At 38.1% G+C, this 20,069-nt stretch overlaps 1 protein-coding gene across 2 annotated transcripts in view; it reads right to left on the reverse strand.

Annotated features, from left to right (window-relative positions):
* Positions 1-20,069, reverse strand: part of ERICH3 (glutamate rich 3) — a 125,933-nt gene that overhangs the window by 22,586 nt on the left and 83,278 nt on the right. For both annotated transcript variants that reach the window (XM_053592748.1, XM_053592747.1), the window contains exons 11-12: positions 19,381-19,617; positions 2,092-2,538 (exon numbers count right to left, since the gene is read on the reverse strand). In XM_053592748.1, coding sequence (XP_053448723.1) covers positions 2,092-2,538; positions 19,381-19,617 — 684 coding nt within the window. The remainder of the gene's footprint in view (positions 1-2,091; positions 2,539-19,380; positions 19,618-20,069) is intronic.

The raw sequence follows: 20,069 nt of genomic DNA on the forward strand, positions 1-20,069 counted from the left end.
GGAGGAAAAGCAGAAAGAGGGATGGAGGGAGGGGGTGGGGCCTTGGTGTGTGTCACACTTTATGGGGGCAAGACATGATTGCAAGAGGGACTTTACCTAACAATTGCAATCAGTGTAACCTGGCTTATTGTACCCTCAATGAATCCCCAACAATAAAAAAAAAAAAAGAAAGAAAACAAAGATGTTTACTTAAATAAATCCAAGTAAACAATCTGTTTTTCTGAGGTGAAAACCCAAAACAAATAAAACCAATGTCAATGTTTCTACCGAACTTTAACACCTCTACCTTTTTTGATTAGCAGCTTGCTTTATTCTATAAATGTCCTAGATACACTTACACACACCAGAATTTAATAATGAGAGCACAGACTTGAATTATTTTATAAAAAGGTAATAAATATATTTTAACAAGAATCCTGATTCATACATGGCAAAATACCTTTGAAAATGTTGGGACTCTGTATTATGATTCTACGGTAGAAATTGACAAACTTTTCCTGCAAAGGCCCAGTTAGAACCTTTTAAGGGGTTTGTGGACCATTTAAAAATATAAAAACTATAGACAAAACAAAAAGATATAGAAAGACAGTGGTGGGTCAGATTTCGCCCATGGGCTAAAGTTTGTCAAACTCTGTTCTGAAGCAATTTTTGAAAACTTATTCAAAGGTCATATTCCTGGCTATGCCCCACTATCTGGAAGGGTTTCATATACCTGCATTCCACCTTCAAATTTTTATCTAACTTTTAAGGTCTCTCAAGCATGTTCTTCATGAAAACCTCCAAGCAAATGGGTTGGAGCCTCACAGAATTTTGTTCCTTCCCCGATTTTGTGATTTACTACTAATCTCCAATAGTGGTATGCCAAGCCTTCCTCTGACCATTTTCTGAGAGCAACCCTCTCTTACACATTTCTTACTGACTCTGGAGCCCTGCACACTTAGCGGAAGGTTTACAAGAATGGGCAATATGATAGGGAACTAGCCAACATCCTTAATTCCTAGAGGTAGGCCCTGCTGGTGTGATTAATAGCTTTAAAGGGCCTAAAAGAAACATAAGCATTAAAAATATTCATAATTTTTTTCTTAAAGATGGATTTTATTAATAATAAAATGCAAATTTTATCTTGGAATTAAGCATGCTCACTACACAGGCAGGGAAGACAAACGAGAGAGAACAGAAGGACCGTGGAACCATTTAATGGGCATCGGGTACTACCCAACATCCGGGGATCTGGGAGGCACAATTGCCGTCCACAGGACGCAGGCCAGGCCTTTCTCTGCCATCCTAATGTTGAGACGAGCATTGACCTTCCTCAGTCTAAGGTCCTATGTCCTGATGCTCTCACTCTTCCAACTTCACAGGGAACAAGCACACCCACTCAGCAGCCCCAGCAACCAGAAACCAACTCTGTTTCAAAGAAGAACTCGAAGCACCGAATTTCTTAGAAAACCTTTCTATGTTTTACCTATGTCTAAATACAGTAGAAAGCTTTATAAACTCCGGAACCATGCTGCCTGAATTCAAATCCTGGAAGAGCCCCTTATTAACTGTATAGTTTTGGGAGTCTTTTCCTCTTCAAGCCACAATTTTTTATCTAGAACCCAACTTTCATAGAGAGATTGGGCTGTTGTGAGGATGGTGAGGATGCGATGAGTTAATAATAGGGAAGTGTTTAGAACTGTGCCTGGAACTTGTGAAGCATTTATCCATGTCAGCTGAATCTCTATAAATCCACGTATAGCATAGAGCAAATGGCATTACTAGTATTCAATAATCTCTAAAAAGCCACACATACCTTGCCTTCAGACACACATTGTGCTTTATTTGATTCTTGAGATAGAATTACCATAGGAAGGAATTTACAGAAAATAGGAAACAAGCTATATATGAATTATCGAGTGATCTTTTAAATGCAATAGAAGGAAAACAGCAAGCTGAAAATACACGTATGATTATGTGACAAAGAGAAACAGGAAAATTATCAGATCCCTAAAGTATTGTCACAGCAGTGTTTCCCAAGCTTTGGCAGAATACAATGACCAGTTTCCATGCGTGCGGACAATGGCAGGTGAACTCAATGGCCGTACTTACCACCTGTCTCCACCCCAAGGAAACCTGCCTTTTTGTCCTTCACCTTAGAAGTGCTTCCTTCCTGCAGCTTACTCTTCTTTTCCTTTTCTCCTACAGACACCTGTTTCCTGGACTTCTCAGATGAACTCTCTGCCATCTCTGGAATTCCTCGCTCTATTTCTTCCTCAAGAATGTTCTCAAAGTCTTCCTGTCTTGGCGGAGATTTGGTCTCCACGTCTGCTTTTGTTACTTTTTGGTCTTCAGTTTCAGTTTCTAAGGATTCCTCAATCAGAAGGTGGGGTTGTCCCAGCTCATCATTTTCACTCAGCTCCTGGGGAGATGAACTTCTGGAACTTTCTTCTGTGCTGTTTTCAGTGTGGACTTCCCTGTCTCGCAGTGGAGACTCATCCTCGCTGCCACTCGAATAGTGATGACTTCTGAATGAGGCTAAGGATGTCATTTTTATACCTACAAACAATAAAAAAAATGACATCACTGTTGTTCCATAAAGCAATCAGTTTAATTGTAAGAATTATGTTAATAATCACGCTAAAATTTTAAAAATATAGCTTAGTACAGATATGATACCCTTTCCGCATAAGGTCTACATAATTGTCATGATAAAGAAAAACCTTTAATCTATGACTCTATAGATATTTACAACAGGAGATCAATTTAACAGAATCAACCCTGTTTTTATTTTTTCAAAGTCATTTTAAAGGAAAATCCTCTGTTTTATTTATTGGAATTTTATTTAATGGAAAAAACATCTGTTTTATTTATTGGAATTTTATTTAATGATAAAACATCTATTTTATTATAGAAAAACTCTAAAAAAGTGTTTGTACAGCAAGAACACTTATTTTCTTACATGTATATAGCCACAGTATTTTGTGTGCATGAAACTTAAATTAACTACTGCAATATCCTTAATCCCAGTACACCCTGGTCTCTGGGTATAGTGACTATGCATGAACGCAGCACCTAGACACTTAGTAAATATTCCTAGGTCCTACATGTGTGTGGGTGTGTGTAGGAGGAGGTTTTGTCTTATTTCACATTCCTCAGAAGCAGACACTGAGATGAAGTTCATGTGCAAGGGATGTATTAAGAATGTGTTCCAGGAGAATCTCTTAAGGGAGTGGGGGAAGCAAAGAAGGGATGAAATCAACCAAGGAAGCTATTTCGAGCAACATCTCAGCCTCAGCTTGAGCCCATGGGGACCTCTGAAGTGTAACACGGTAGAAGAATATTATTTATATTAGGAAGGAGCTAGTCTCTTGTACTTTGGACTAGTCAGACATTGGCTATGGGCAACCTCAGGACAACATAAAATCCCTGGAATTTCTGGGCTCTTTGTGCCAGAGAGGGAAGCATCTCCAGTAGACTAGGCAGTCCTTTGAAGGGGGCAGAGGGTGTTGGGCACACAGAGTCAGTAAAAACATTCTAGGGAATCTAGCAGTATACTGATGGGGTGCTAGAGATATGCAGTGTATGAACTTAGAGTAGCCCAAAATGGTGTCTGTACTACCCAAAACTTTTGAACAAACTCCAAGGAAGTGACACATGCCTGGGATCACTACAAGAAAGATGTAGCCTCGCTACTGTTGTGCGTAAGAGAAATACAAACTTGCTTCTGCCTTTTGAACCAATAGATCTGTGTTTATGTTTTATAGAATATATTTTCTTTTTTTTATTAAGTCAAATACACATAGATCATGAATAAATTTATACATATGTGGGGTACAATGTGTTGATTTTTTTATACCATCTGACGTGGTTACATCAAACCAATCAACACAGCTTTCGCCTCATTTATTTGATTATTGTGTCAAGACATTTATGTTCTACATTTGACAGATTTGACTTGTACCCCTGCAATATGCTCCATAGGTGTGGTCCCACCTTTTACCCTCCCTCCAACCAACCTTCCCCCACCTCTCCCTTCCCACTCCATTTCTCTCCTTCATCCTGGGCTACAGTTGTGTTCTATCTTTCATAACAAAGTGTGAGTAAATAGAAGTAGGTTTCATAGAAGTACTGAGCACATTGGATACTTTTTCCTCCATTCTTGAGATACTTCACTCAGGAGAATATGTTCCAGGTCCCTCCATGTAAACATAGTGAAATAGCCTACATTTCAATGCTGCCGAGCTCTCTTGTTTCTTCGCAGTCCCTACTCTTGCTTCTGTTTCTTTCATTTCTACATGGCAGCTACACAGACAGCTATAGCAGCTAACATGGAGCATAAGGGAAGAAATACCTGTCTTTACCCTTTTTCTCTTCTCCCCATCCCTCCAGCTCCACCAGCTCTCCAGGACAGGCCTTAGCCTTGTAAGTAGAGTCTCAAAGGTGTATCAGAGTTTCCACACAGATTTGAGAGGTGCTACACAGCAGTAACACACAAACTCAAAAAAGCCTTTAACTATGATTCCATTTGTTCTTATATCCCAATGTGTTGACAAACACCAGATGCCCTCTATTTTTCAAAGGAATCATATTCTAGCCACTCATTCTTTATTATCCATTTTGTAAAATCTGAATATGCTGTCTCTCTGTAGGGAACGGCAGATCCAGGAGGGTTGTTCCCCATCTTATCTGTATCAATTACAAAATGTAGGGTCCATTATTAGTAGCTCCCCCAACCTTAAGTGTCTTATGTTTATTTAAAAGAAATAAGTGGTTTGTTCAATAGTTTTCATTATTTGTGCTTTCATCAGTAACTTTCATTAATTGCACAGTTAGTGAGAACACAATGTTAAGTTGTTCTGAGCTTCCAAAAATACATCTACCATCTGAACACTAACATGATGACTCCCACTTTTGGCTCTGAGAGTTTTTCATATAATAATAAAAATTTCAGTGCTCCTCTATGTTTCTTTTTTTTTTTTTGTGGTTTTTGGCCGGGCTAGGTTTGAACCCGCCACCTCTGGCATATGGGACTGGCGCCCTACTCCTTGAGCCACAGGCGCCGCCCTCCTCTATGTTTCTTTAGTAGATTCTACTAATTGATTATTTTATTTCAAAGGGCTGAAACACACTCTGGTTCAATTTTGAGACATTCCTTTAAGAGAAGAAACACCCAGAAGAATGAATGGCCTCGAAGTAACAAGGGCACCTAACCTCCATATAAACTCATTTCAGTTTTCAAATTTCTCTCTAACTTCATAATATAATTAAGATTCACTCTCATTTCTTGCTCTCATTTCCATACAGACACTAGGCCAAGTAAGACTTTGCCTACAAAAAAACTCCAAAAGCTTCAGGGCCTTTGAATGATATTTTCAAAACTAATTTTATTTATTCATTTATTTATTCAAATGTTTATTAAAGGAACTTTGAGAAAACATATATGAACCTCCTTTATCATTAGGAGGGCAAAATTATCTTTAAATCACATGTTAAACACTCTGCTTCCTCTCCAATTTCACCTGTGTCTCCAGTGTTTGCTCCTGATACTGACGTTTTGGCAAAGAAGAGATTTGCACTCATGGCCAGAGGCCGTGGCCAAAGCCAGCAGATTTGGTGTCACTGTTCCATGTCTAAGAAGGATCTCTCTGCACTCAATAGTCACCAGATCCTTCTCCCCTCTTCGTATCCTTGGTAACTACTCATTGATAACTATTGCTCCTATCACATCACTGCAATTAAAATTGCATTTCACATAATGTAAGACTGAAAGAAAATAATATGCTCTTCAGTCAGACAAAGCTAAGTGCTTCCATCACAACTTGGCTACTTACTCACTTTGACTTCCATATGTAATTTCTCTAAGCCTTTGTTTTCTTGGCCATAAAAGGGAGATAATTTTACTTGCTTTCCATAAATCGTTGTAGAAATTACATTGGAAAAACTTTAACCTAATCAAATGGAACAATTATTTCTTTATAGGTTATAGTTTTTTCCTCTATGACATCACACATGAGGTATAGTCTAATAAATATTTTCTTATGATTTCCTTCTGATGTTGAGTGATATCACAGCCATCACTTACTGAGGAAAATTGACAAACCTTGATAATGATTGTGTGCCAACAATGTATCAAACAATGACATAAGCACTTTACGAACATCCCATTTAATCCTGTGATACAGGTCCAAAGAGGTTAAATAATACCCAGTGTCCATTAGCTCAAATGTAGCAAATTTTGTAAAAAAAAAAAAAAAAAAAACTCCTCCTAAAACCGTAACCTCTCTACTTGCTAAAGGGCCTTCAAATGGGAAGCATCCGCAGTCTTAGGCCACCATGGCCCACCTCAGCTAGCTCTCCACTGTTAGCACACAAGCATAACACATGGAACACAGCTCTCTCCTCGAGATCAAAACTCATGAAATACAGTTTGTCATCCTTTGTATCTCTCTCATGGCCATGTTTCATTTTGGCCACTAAACTAAAACGCATTGAAAACACTCTGATGTGTGAGATATGAATACATAGAAAGAAAAAGCAGTCAATCAATCCCTTCTCTGGTTTATTTATAACAATGATAAGGATGCTATTTGTATGAAAATATACATGCCACTCAGTTGTTTAACGAATATTATGGAACCCTGTGTAGGCATTCACAAAGATGGCACATGGGTGCATGTGCCTGCATGCCAGGAATCCCTGCTGTTTACCCCGCCTAATTGCTGGTTTGATACACTCGTGGTTGCCGGTTTGATACACACCCAGCCACACACATGTTCACAGTCAACACCAGCCCAGCCAATTCAGGATGCACATTGCTCTGTCCCCTCATAACTGAGGCTCTGTGCTGTCCACCACCTTCCTACCCACTTACAGAAATTCAGTTGTCCACTGAATGCACATTGAGAACTTTCTGGGTGTCAGGTGATGTGCTACAAGACCAAGGAATCGGGGGAGAGACAAGATGGCGGACTGAAGCCAGCTTTCCACAGAGGCTCCCATCCAGAAGGAGAGTTAAGGGACAGGACTTTAGTAAGTATCCTGGTGGATTTGAGCCACACCAAGAGAGAAGGTTGAAGAACGCACATCAACACTGCTGAGGCAAGCTGTGATCATAAGGACGCAAACAAAAGCAAAACGGCTCACTTCTGGATATTCTGAAGCCACACCCCCTGTCTCCCTGGACAACCAGAGGAGGCCACCAGTGAGCAAAGGATTTGCCTGATGCTGCTCACAAATCCGGGAAGCTTCCAGGGCAGGGCCGACTCAGAGAGGTAATCGGACACAAACCTCCAGCAGCAAAGACGTTTGAACTCAGAACAGCCCGTCTTCTGTAGGCGATTTCAGCAGAAACAGAGACAGAACCCTGCAAAATTGTCTGTTCTGTTCTGTTAGCAACATCAATCAGGGACGGGGCTAAGCCTGAGTGAACACCTCCCTCCCACCACCTGCATCAAGCACTCAAAGATGTCAGGCCCCATCTCCTCCTGCTAGATAGCGGCAGACTGCAGGGGCCTGGCAGACTTCCTTGCAATTCAGACAAGTGCAAACCCCTGGAGTATCTGTTCACTACAGGCAACTGGGTTAGCCATCTGCAGAGATACCAGTGATTGGGTCTGACGGAGGGGCAAAGTGGGGAAGGAGACATCAACCTTCCCAGACTGATCTATTTGCTAGGTGGCTCCTCCTGACTCCACACAGCACTGGAGTAAGCCATATCAGAGGAGTCACCAGACCCCTGTGATCCAGTTCCCAGAGATCTCTTGAACTCTCCCACCCGAGACAGGTGCCGATTGAGACAATCAATTTGGACCTTTTGAACTGAACTAATAGACTGAGGACATTTCAGGCGGTGCCCTGGGTATGCGGTTGTAGGAAGGTTTGATTTTCCTTTTCCTTTTCAAATTGGTGCCAGAGGTGGGCGGGCGGGGTGACTTAATTGCTGGTTTTTCCACACAGCTGAGACTTCAAGCCAGAGTAAATGTTACAATAGGATTGAACAGAAACCAGCTGAAAACAAGACAGAACCACTTCGCCCCACCACACAAGACAGGGCCCCAGTTTCTCAGGCCACACACTGTACGGGCCTCGATAAAGCCCTGCGGAAAAATCAAAGGGAGTAAAATAACCATGGAACGGAATCAGTGGAAAAACTCTGGTAACATGAATAACCAGAATAGACCAACCTCCCCAAGAAAAGATACGGCAGATGTAATTGAAGATCCCATTCATAAACAACTGGCTGAGATGTCAGAAGTCGAATTCAGAATTTGGATTGCAGACAAGATTAATAAAATGGAATTAGGAATTCGAGGAGAAATTCAAAAGTTGTCTCAAGAATTTAACGAATTTAAAGACAAAACCACCAAAGACTTAGACACACTGAAGCAAGAATTTACAGCCCTCAAAGATATGAAAAATACAGTAGAATCCCTCAGCAACAGAATGGAGCAAGCAGAAGAGAGGATTTCTGACATTGAAGATAAAGTCTTCGAACGCTCCAAATCTCTCAAAGAGGAAAATGAAGAGCAAAAACTGATCATTCACTCAGAGAACTATGGGATAATTCCAAGAAGATCAATATACGAATAATTGGGATTTCTGAGAATGATGATGTGGCCTCGATGGGCACAGAGGTCCTTCTGCATGAAATTATGACAGAAAATTTTCCAGACATGCCTAGAGAATCTGAAATACAGATAGCAGACAGCTTCAGAACCCCAGCTGGATTCAACTCCAATAAGTCATCCCCCAGGCATATCATAATTAGCTTCACTAAAGTTAATATGAAAGAGAAGATTCTCAAAGCATCCCAGTGAAAGAAAACCATTACATACAAAGGAAAGAATATTAGAATAACTGCAGATCTCTCTGCTGAAACTTTTCAAGCCAGAAGAGGGTGGTCATCGACTTTTAACCTCCTAAAGCAAAATAACTTTCAACCCAGGATCTTGTATCCAGCTAAACTGAGTTTCATTTAGGATGGAGAAAGTAAATACTTCAATGACATTCATACGTTGAAAACATTTGCCATAAGTAAACCAGCTCTTCAGGATATTCTCAGACCTATCCTCCACAATGACCAACTCAATCCTATACCACAAAAGTAAACTCACTCAGAAACTTCGGATCAAACTCCAACTTCCACACTGGCAAAAGGATTAAAAATGTCCACTGGACATTTGAAAAACTGTCCCAAAATTCCACCAGACTTACCAATACTCTCCATTAATTTGAACGGCTTAAACTGTTCTCTAAAGAGGCATAGGTTAGCTGACTGGATACAAAAACTCAAGCCAGATATTTGTTGCATACAAGAGTCACATCTTAACTTAAAAGATAAATACAGACTCAGGGTGAAAGGATGGTCATCCATATTTCAGGCAAATGGTAATCAGAAAAAAGCAGGTGTTGCAATTTTATTTGCAGATACAATAGGCTTTAAACCAACAAAACTAAGGAAGGACAAGAATGGTCACTTCATATTTGTTAAGGGTAATACTCAATATGATGAGATCTCAATTATTAATATCTATGCAAGCAACCAGAATGCACCTCAATTTATAAGAGAAACTCTAACAGACATGAGTAACTTGATCTCCTCCAGCTCCATAATTGTCGGAGATTTCAACACTCCTTTGGCAGTGTTGGATCGATCCTCCAGCAAGAAGCTGAGCAAAGAAATCTTAGATTTAAACCTAACCATCCAATATTTAGATTTAGCAGACATCTACAGAACATTTCATCCCAACAAAACTGAATACACATACTTCTCATCAGCTCATGGAACTTACTCCAAAATTGACCACATTTTAGGTCACAAGTCCAACCTCAGTAAATTTAAAGGAATAGAAATTATTCCTTGCATCTTCTTGGACCATCATGGAATAAAACTTGAACTGAGTAACAACAGGAATCTGCATACTATACAAAAACATGGAAGTTAAATTACCTTATGCTGAATGATAGCTGGGTCAGAGATGAGATTAAGAAAGAAATCGCCAATTTTTTGGAACAAAACGACAATGAAGACACAAACTATCAGAACCTCTGGGACACCGCAAAGGCAGTTGTAAGAGGGAAATTTATAGCACTGCAAGCCTTCCTCAAGAGAACGGAAAAAGAGGAAGTTAACAACTTAATGGGACATCTCAAGCAACTGGAAAAGGAAAAACATTCCAACCCCAAACCCAGTAGAAGAAAAGAAATAACCAAAATTAGAGCAGAATTAAATGAAATTGAAAACAAAAGAATAATACAACAGATCAATAAATCAAAAAGCTGGTTTTTTGAAAAGGTCAATAAAATAGATAAACCTTTGGCCAACCTGATCAGAAAAAAAAGAGTAAAATCTCTAATCTCATCAATCAGAAACAACAAAGACAAAATAAAAACAGACTTGTCAGAAATCCAAAAAATCCTTAATGAATATTACAAGAAACTTTATTCTCAGAAATATAAAAATCTGAAGGAAATTGACCGATACTTGGAAGCACGCCACCTTCCAAGACTTAGCCAGAATCAAGTGGAAATGTTGAACAGACCCATATCAAGTTCAGAAATAGCATCAACTATACAAAACCTCCCTAAAAAGAAAAGCCCAGGACCAGATGGTTTCACGTCAGAATTCTACCAAACCTTTAAAGAGGAATTAGTACCTATATTACTCAACCTATTCCAAAAGGTAGAAAAAGAAGGAAGACTACCCACACGTTCTATGAAGCAAACATCACCCTGATCCCAAACCAGGAAAAGACCCAACAAGAAAAGAAAATTATAGACCAATATCACTAATGAATATAGATGCAAAAATATTCAACAAGATCCTAACAAATAGAATCCAGCAACACATCAAACAAATTATACATCATGACCAAGTTGGTTTTATCCCAGGGTCTCAAGGCTGGTTCAATGTATGTAAATCTATAAATGTAATTCAGCACATAAACAAATTAAAAAACAAAGACCATATGATTCTCTCAATTGATGCAGAAAAAGCTTTTGATAATATCCAGCATCCCTTCATGATCAGAACACTCAAGAAAATTGGTCTAGAAGGGACTTTTCTTAAACTGATAGAGGCCATCTACAGCAAACCCACAGCCAATATCATATTGAATGGGGTTAAATTGGAATCATTTACACTCAGATCAGGAACCAGACAAGGCTGCCCATTGTCTCCATTGCTTTTCAACATTGTAATGGAAGTTTTAGCCACCGCAATTAGGGAAGAAAAGGCGATCAAGGGTATCCATATAGGGTCAGAAGAGATCAAACTTTCGCTCTTCGCAGATGATATGATTGTGTATCTGGAAAACACTAGGGACTCTACTACAAAACTCCTAGAAGTGATCAAGGAATACAGCAGTGTCTCAGGTTACAAAAACAACATCCATAAATCGGTAGCCTTTATATACACCAACAACAGTCAAGTTGAAAAAGCAGTTAAGGACTCTATCCCATTCACAGTAGTGCCAAAGAAGATGAAATATTTGGGAATTTACCTAACAAAAGACGTGAAAGATCTCTATAAAGAGAACTATGAAACTCTAAGAAAAGAAATAGCTGAAAATGTTAACAAATGGAAAAACATACCATGTTCATGGCTTGGAAGAATCAACATTATTAAAATGTCCACACTACCCAAAGCAATATATAATTTCAACGCACTTGCTATTAAAGCTCCGCTGTCATATTTTAAAGATCTTGAAAAAACAATACCTTGTTTTATATGGAATCAGAAAAAAACCTCGAATAGCCAAGACATTACTCAGAAATAAAAACAAAACAGGAGGAATAACACTACCAGACCTCAGACTTTACTACAAATCTATAGTGATCAAAACAGCATGGTATTGGCACAAAAACAGAGAAGTAGATATCTGGAACAGAATAGAGAACCAAGAGATGAATCCAGCTACTTACCGTTATTTGATCTTTGACAAGCCAATTAAAAACATTCAGTGGGGAAAAGATTCCCTATTTAACAAATGGTGCTGGGTGAACTGGCTGGCAACCTGCAGAAGACTGAAATTGGACCCACACCTTTCACCATTAACTAAGAAAGACTAGCATTGGATTAAAGATTTAAACTTAAGACATGAAACTATAAAAATACTAGAGGAGAGTGCAGGGAAAACCCTTGAAGAAATTGGTCTGGGCGAGTATTTTATGAGGAGGACCCCCTGGGCAATTGAAGCAGCTTCAAAAATACACTACTGGGACTTCATCAAACTAAAAAGCTTCTGCACAGCTAAGAATACAGTAAGTAAAGCAAGCAAACAGCCCTCACAATGGGAGAAGATATTTGCAGGGTATATCTCTGACAAAGGTTTAATAACCAGAATCCACAGAGAACTCAAATGCATCAGCAAGAAAAAAACAAGGGATCCCATCGCAGGCTGGGCAAGGGACTTGAAGAGAAACTTCTCTGAAGAAGATAGGCTCATGGCCTTCAGACATATGAAAAAATGCTCATCATCTTTAATCATCAGAGAAATGCAAATCAAAACTACTTTGAGATATCATCTAACTCCAGTGAGACTAGCCTATATCACAAAATCTCAAGAGCAGAGATGTTGGCGTGGATGCGGAGAAAAGGGAACACTTCTGCACTGCTGGTGGGAATGCAAATTAATACATTCCTTTTGGAAAGATATATGGAGAACACTCAGAGATCTAAAAATAGATCTGCCATTCAATCCTGTAATTCCTCTGCTGGGCATATACCTAGAAGACCAAAAATCACAACATAACAAAGATATTTGTACCAGAATGTTTATTGCAGCCCAATTTATAATTGCTAAGTCATGGAAAAAGCCCAAGTGCCCATCGATCCACGAATGGATTAATAAATTGTGGTATATGTACACCATGGAATATTATGCAGCCTTAAAGAAAGATGGAGACTTTACCTCTTTCGTGTTTACATGGATGGAGCTGGAACATATTCTTCTTAGTAAAGTAGCTCGAGAATGGAAGAAAAAGTACCCAATGTACTCAGCCCTACTATGAAACTAATTTGGGGCTCTCACATGAAAGCTATAACCCAGTTACAACCTAACAATAGGGGGAAGTGGGAAAGGGAGGGGAGGTGGGTAGAGGGAGGGGGATTGATGGGATCATACCTGTGGTGCATCTTACAGGGGTATTTGCGAAACTTGGTAAATGTAGAATGTAAATGTTTTGGCACAGTAACTGAGATAATGCCAGGAAGGCTATGTTAACCATTGTGATGAAAATGTGTCAAATGGTCTATGAAGCGAGTGTATGATGCCCCATGATCATATCAATGTATACAGTTATGGATTTAATAAAAAAAATAAAATAAATAAATAAATAAAAAGACCAAGGAATCCGGGTCCCTTTTTGCCCACAGATCACACACACGGGACAGAGCGTGACTAGCTCTGTGCCTCCTTTTGTATGAGGATGGTAGACCACCTGCACCTGCTCGTTAAGGTGTGGCTCATTGTTCCAGTAGTGCCTGCGTAAGTCTCTGAGAAGCTGTTGCCATTCTCTTGCCACAATAAGTAGCCAAATTGTCTGCTTTAAATCAAGGACATGTCCTGACCTTGGTTTTCAATCATTGTCTTACCCCCTAGCATGGAGCATGGTTGTATCACAGTTTAAATGTACCACTTCCTCAATTAATGTCTTGAGTTTAACTCTTTTGTTTTTGGTTTAAGTACACACACTAAAATGGTAAATTTCACTAAAACTTTAGACCACCCTGGTACCTTATGGGTTCCAACCCAATGATTCCAATACACTTCTCAACTCTAATACTAATCAAATGTCTCTTTCTTATTCCATAGTCCAAGGGGTCACAGTAAAAATCTACATAAACACTGCTCCTATTTCCTCCAAATTAGCCATAAAACATGAATTTATATTTCTCACTATTACCTGCATGAACAGTTGTGTCTTGATAATACTCACAAGTTCATGAAAATCTGTTTATATTTCATATCAGATACTGCAGCTCAGTCAAATCCTTCATGTACAATAACTGATTAGACAAGTGCTTTATGCTCAATTGTGTTGTAGAATGAATGCATGCTTCATGAAAATAAAAGTAGATGTCATTAAATTCCAGCTATAAAACATTAACTAGATTTTTGTCTTAAGAGAAAGTATATGCCTTCATACTAACAATAATTACCATGAATTAAAATGTCTCATTTATCAGTGACACAAATCAAAAAGTCAGTCATGTACATGACTCTGTAAGAATACATATCTACAGGCAAATGAAGTTACAGAAGGAGAACAAACATTAATAAAAGCTTAACATTTCCTCCATATTTTCCTTTAATTGCCCTTCCTAAACATTCAAACAGTTGAAATACCAAGAATGCAATCAAATCACGTGTCACTTTGGGCTGCATGTGTCTTTTTACATTTTTTCAATGATCTATTTAATCTACCCATTATTCACAAGACTTTACTGAGTGCCTAGTGACTTTGCTGTGTGCAAGGCAGATTCAAAACTGTAGAGAAATACCTCTCATAAAAGAATTGATGGTGCTGCATTTAAGTATTCCCCTAAAGTTGTGACTTCGTACTTCAACAATGGAAAGATGAGGATAGATTGAGGAATTCATACCATGAAGAAAATTAAAGTTTGGCTAGCCATGCAAAAGAATCACACATAAAGAGTGTCATTTCACAGCACATGTAATTTCAACACAGAAGGAGCACCCTTCATCCACAGACTTCTCTTCAACCCCATAGTTGGGCCCCAAAATAGTGAGAGTCAGAGAGTCAAGCAAGTAAATATACTGAGACTCTGGGATTTTAAGTCTATGAGGCCTATTCCTTCAACAGACTAGAAAATAACCCAAATGAAATCATCTTTCTTATGAGAAAAAAAATTGCTTCATCTTGCTTTCTTTCCTGTATATTCTAGAAAACATTTCTTCTCTCTCTCTCCCCCCCCACTCTTTCTTATAAGGAACTAATGAGTCTTTTTTCATTATTAATTATTTTTTAAATTTGCAATTAACAAATAATCACTGTACATATTTATGGAATATAGTATGTTGTTTCAATACATGTATACATTTCATAATGATCCAATTAAGGAACTACCATACCATCACTTTAAAGATATATTATTTCTTTCTGGCGATAACATTCAATATCTTCTCTTCTCACTATCTTGAAATACACACCCCGCCATCATTTGCTCTAGACACTCAGCTGTGTATTAGAACACCAGAACTTATTCTCCTGTCTAAACGTAAATGTGTCCCGCTGACCTCTTACTCATAGGCACTATCATCCAAACTGTTCATGAAAGTCTATCCTCCACAACATGATACTTTCCCCCTCAATCTTACAACATTCATCTATGACAATATATTTTCCACTGGAGAGTTAGCGCCTGGGGTTGCCAACACAAATGCAGAGAATAGGAAGCTGTCGTTCTTTTTAAATGATAGGACGTCTCACACATCATTCCTAAACCAGAGCCCTGTCTAGTCAGTGTTCCGCGGGTAGCGCTCCATCACTCCCCGGCTGCTCGGTACAGCGTGTTCATCAAGGCAGGCCCACGCAATTGTTAGCTGGCAGTTTAAATGGGGCCAACTTGTCACAAGAGTGACAGCCTGGGCAATTGTTTGCCCTCTGGGAACAGGTGCAGGCAAGTTCAAATGAAACACATCCAAATACTAACAGCAAGATTCTTAATCATGTCAGTACAAAGGACGGGCTGGTATCTGGGAGTCAGTGGCCACAAGGTGCCTCTCACACTTTTGAAAATGAAATGCTGTCTGGCTTTTCAACAGAGTGTTCCAAGGAATCTATCATGTCATTATCATTTTTAATACATGCCACTTGCCTGCCGGATGAAATCTCTAATTCTGATGCTCCACATGCTAAAAGGCTTGTTTTTAAATAACACAGCGGCAGGTTATCAAAAAGAAAAAAGAGATGGAAAATAAAAGAGATTGGATGCAGAGAAAAGAATCAGTAAGAAGCAATACGGTTTCATCATTTCAGAATGATGGTGCCGTTTTAACATAAACACCACGGATGCAAAAGAGCCCATAAAAGGACACTTGATAACATCATTATTGAGACATCCAAAAAAAAAAAAAAACCAGCTGGCTAATTTCAATTTTGCCTCTTAAACTTCTCAACATTTGCGGAAAATGCAACATTTGTATTTTCTAGCTATACATTCTTATAATTTTCATTGTATAATTTTTAATAAAAAATAATCATATAACCCAATTTGTAACTAGATCCTGGTACTAACCAAAGCACCTTGGTATTAATTTTTGGTGTTGACGTTGACGAGTAATTGACTATTATTTACAAAATACTTTTAGGAAACCAGCTCTGTGAGGGACAACAAACACAACATACAGTCCTTGCTCTCATAGTATAATTGGCATGTTATTAACTTGTGTCACTAATTTGAGAGGCAACATTTAGCACACATAAACACGATTGAAAAATAAACTCTTGAACGGTGAGTTATAAAATAAAGAGAAAATAAATTGCTCAGTGGGGCTGCTGAGGTGGAAGAGAATCGTGGAAGAGGAGGTGGATGAACTACAACAAGCCAAAGCCCTGGGAGTGGACAGGAAGCCCATACAGGGAGGAGAAAGGTGATTTGGGTAAAATGAGAAACTTTCTTTCTTTCTTTTTTTTTTTTTCTGAGACAGTCTCACTCTGTTACCCTGGATAGAGTAGCTGTCGCATCACAGCTCACAGCAACTTCAGACTCCTGGGCTTAAGTGATCTTCATGCTTCAGCCTCCCAAGTAGCTGGGACTACAGGCACCTGCCATAACACCTGGCTAAATGTTCTATTTTTAGTAGAGATGGGGTCTCGCTCTTGCTCAGGCTGGTCTTGAACTCCTGAGCTTGAGCAATCCTCCTGCCTCAGCCTTCTAGAATGCTGGGGTTACAAGTGTGAGCCACCACTTCCACCTTATTTTCTTCTTTTTAAGAACAAAATAAGACAAAAAGCAAAGGCTAGAGAATAGGATAAGATAAAGAACTCAAGATAAATGCCTCTAAAATATATTTTCTTAAGGAAAGAAATTCTCTTATTGGGGGGTTGCTTTAAGTGGATACTTTCCAACTTTGGAGAAATACTGTATTTTTCTATTTTTCTTTAAAAGGCAGCCTCTGAAGTTGGGTAGCATCTGAGTCTTGTTTCCACTATTTTCTGGCTTGTATGACTTTGGGAGTTACCTAATCTCGCTACTTCCAAGTTTATTTTTTTGTAAAATGGAGATAAAAAGGAAAAATATCTGCTTTTCTAGGATGTTCAAAATAAGTGAATTAATTCATCTGAAATACATTGTAATGGTCTTAGCACATAATAAAGTCTTAATAAATAGTGCCTATTATACACCTGTTGCACCATCAGTTGTAGGATACTTTCCAAACAATATTCTTATTAGTTTTAAGAAAAATGTTATTCAATGTTAGTTTACCTGCCACTGCCAATTATTCAATAATTACAGGTCTCAATGATTAAAGGTTTTCCTCCAAGGAAGACCCAAGGATTGCCTACAACCTCCTCAGCTTAAACATAAAAAAAAAATCATTCTGTCTTAGAAAAATATATTTGATCCCCAGAAAGCAAGGTGCTTATGCAACACAAAAATTATCCCCAAATGACTATACTGTATCTTTATAAAATCAACAACTTGATTATTTCCCACCATTACTAAAGAAATAAACAATTGAGAGTCCTTTGTGTTTTGAGCCAGTTATATTTATATGCTCATATTCCAGATTCAAGTTATTTGGATAGTTTTGTCAAAATTATTCACTTAGATGACATAATTTTCTATGGAATGCCTTGACTTTTTCCATGTCATATAGGATTATAAACCAAACTCTAAAATTCACATTCAAACTGAGAAAAGAATGTATATATTAGTCATGTCTTATCTAAGAAACATAAAATGTAAGTATTAAGAAAAACTATAGAAAAGGCTTGATTTGAGACTTCAAAAAAATTCCCTACCTGACCTTTAATCTTGAGTATTTCTTTCAACTATAATAAAAACAATGGCAAATATTATTTTCAAAGGTACTGGTTAATTAATTCTATTCTAACTTTTCATGTTGTTCTTTACTATTTACTTTGTTTATCAGAAAGCCCAGGATTAAATTTTTAGTTCAAGTAACATCAAGGTCCCCTCTCTGGCCAGTAAAATTATCTTCTCTGTTTTTTCTAAATAATTTTGTTGCTTTATGTATGTGTGCATGAAAGTTTAGAATAGGTTTGCCTGAATTTTTTTGAAGAGAGTGAAACCATAAACTAAATAATTTCTCTTGTGATTATTTGATTACTTAATTTACCCTTATCCTAATACACTTCTTGAATTTAAAGTTCTGAGGTTTCATACCCCAAAATATTTGAGAGATCTGAGGAACAATGAGGAAAGCAGCTACTCAAAAAGTCATCACAATGTAACCATTCTCTAGTTAAAAGCTAATTGTGAAGATATAAACCTACCTACAGATAAGCAAGGGTTATTGTTACAACTGATAAATTCCCAAGATGCACCAAGGGAAATCTTTGATTTAATGAGAGCACACAGCCATTCATACCCGCTTACAGGACAAAACAGAAAATGGATTCCTTATTTCACCGGACAGAATTTAAGTCAATTGAGGTCTTTAGAAAGATCTTAAAAATTTAAAGTATCCCTCAGATAATGAGACTTTCTTTCTCTACCTAAAAAGCTCTGTATTTTCCCTGTGAACAAAGATTATGAGGAAGCAACTAACTCTTCTTCCATAAAACTAATATGCCAGCATCTTATGTTCAAGGTAAATAAAAAAAAAAAAATTAAACTCCTAAGGCACAAAACTCTACATTTTCTTCATTGAGTAGGAACTGCGTTTTTATTTTTCCAAAGCCACAGAAAGGTGTGTGTGTGTGTGTGTGTGTGTGTAAGAAGAGAAGTTTGGGATTAAAAAAATTGTAACTTTCTGTGAGGCTGTTCAGCATGGCCTCTGGGTGAAGGGCTCAACCACAGCTTGAATTTTACCTTAAAATGGAAAACAATGTAATCTAAACATTTGTCCCCTCATATTAATCCAAAATAAAATTTTAAAAAATCTTTACACAAAACCCTTCCTCAACATAGTAACTTTTCTAAGTAAACAGAAGATGAGTCACGACAAGCTTTACCTGACACCCCTCATAAATAGCCCAGGGAAGAAATAAAAGAGAAAGAATTAAAGAATGACTCTAGAATTTGGATATCTATGGAAGATGGATCGACCGACAGCCTCTGATCAGGAAGTCGGGTTTTAAATAACATTCCCTTCGAAAAGGTTCATCTCATAAATAAAAAACAGAGAAAAGTAGTAAGCACACTCACTAGACAGGCTGTGTCATATGAGAAGCTAAACAACCTGCCTTGTTTATCCTCTTCTGAGTCATTGTCAGAGCACCCGTCATCCTCATCCTCCACCCTGTCCTGGGCGTCTGGTGCCTTCTGTGATGAGGTTTCACTCTCCTTTTCGGGGACTAAATTATCTTCTTCATCGTCTGAGGGTGACTTTGATGTTCCCTTCATTTGCTCCTCAGCCTGTCCTTCTTCATTGGCTTTCTCATCTTGTTTCTCCTCATCTACTTCAAAATCTTCTTCATAGTCTGAAAAAAAAAGAAAACCTCCGCTGTAAGAATGAAAATAGAACCCTGGATGTTTAACCAAATTCACTTTAATGAGAACTTGGAATCCATGATCCTTTCTTTTCTGAGCCTTTCTTTGCCTCTTCTTTTTCACCCAATTAGTGAACATGGAAAACTAATAGCAAATGATCAAAGATTGCAACCGGTTACATACACTAGAGCAAAAAAGGAAGGATGCGCCCAGTGACAAGGCTGAAACCTAATAAAAGTTCATTTGCAAATGGACATCACCATCCACAATGACCAGAATGGAAAGAGAAAAACTTGATCTAAAACAATAAATTAGAAATAAATTAAAAATGAAGAGAACAGGATTATAATAATGCAAGTTAATTTGGTGACTCAATGAGGTCATACTTCATACGAAAAATGTTCAAAATATTTGGATATCAAGTTAATGAATAGTGAAGTGG

The sequence above is a fragment of the Nycticebus coucang genome, chromosome 5 (assembly GCF_027406575.1).
Source record: "Nycticebus coucang isolate mNycCou1 chromosome 5, mNycCou1.pri, whole genome shotgun sequence".
NCBI lineage: Eukaryota > Metazoa > Chordata > Mammalia > Primates > Lorisidae > Nycticebus > Nycticebus coucang.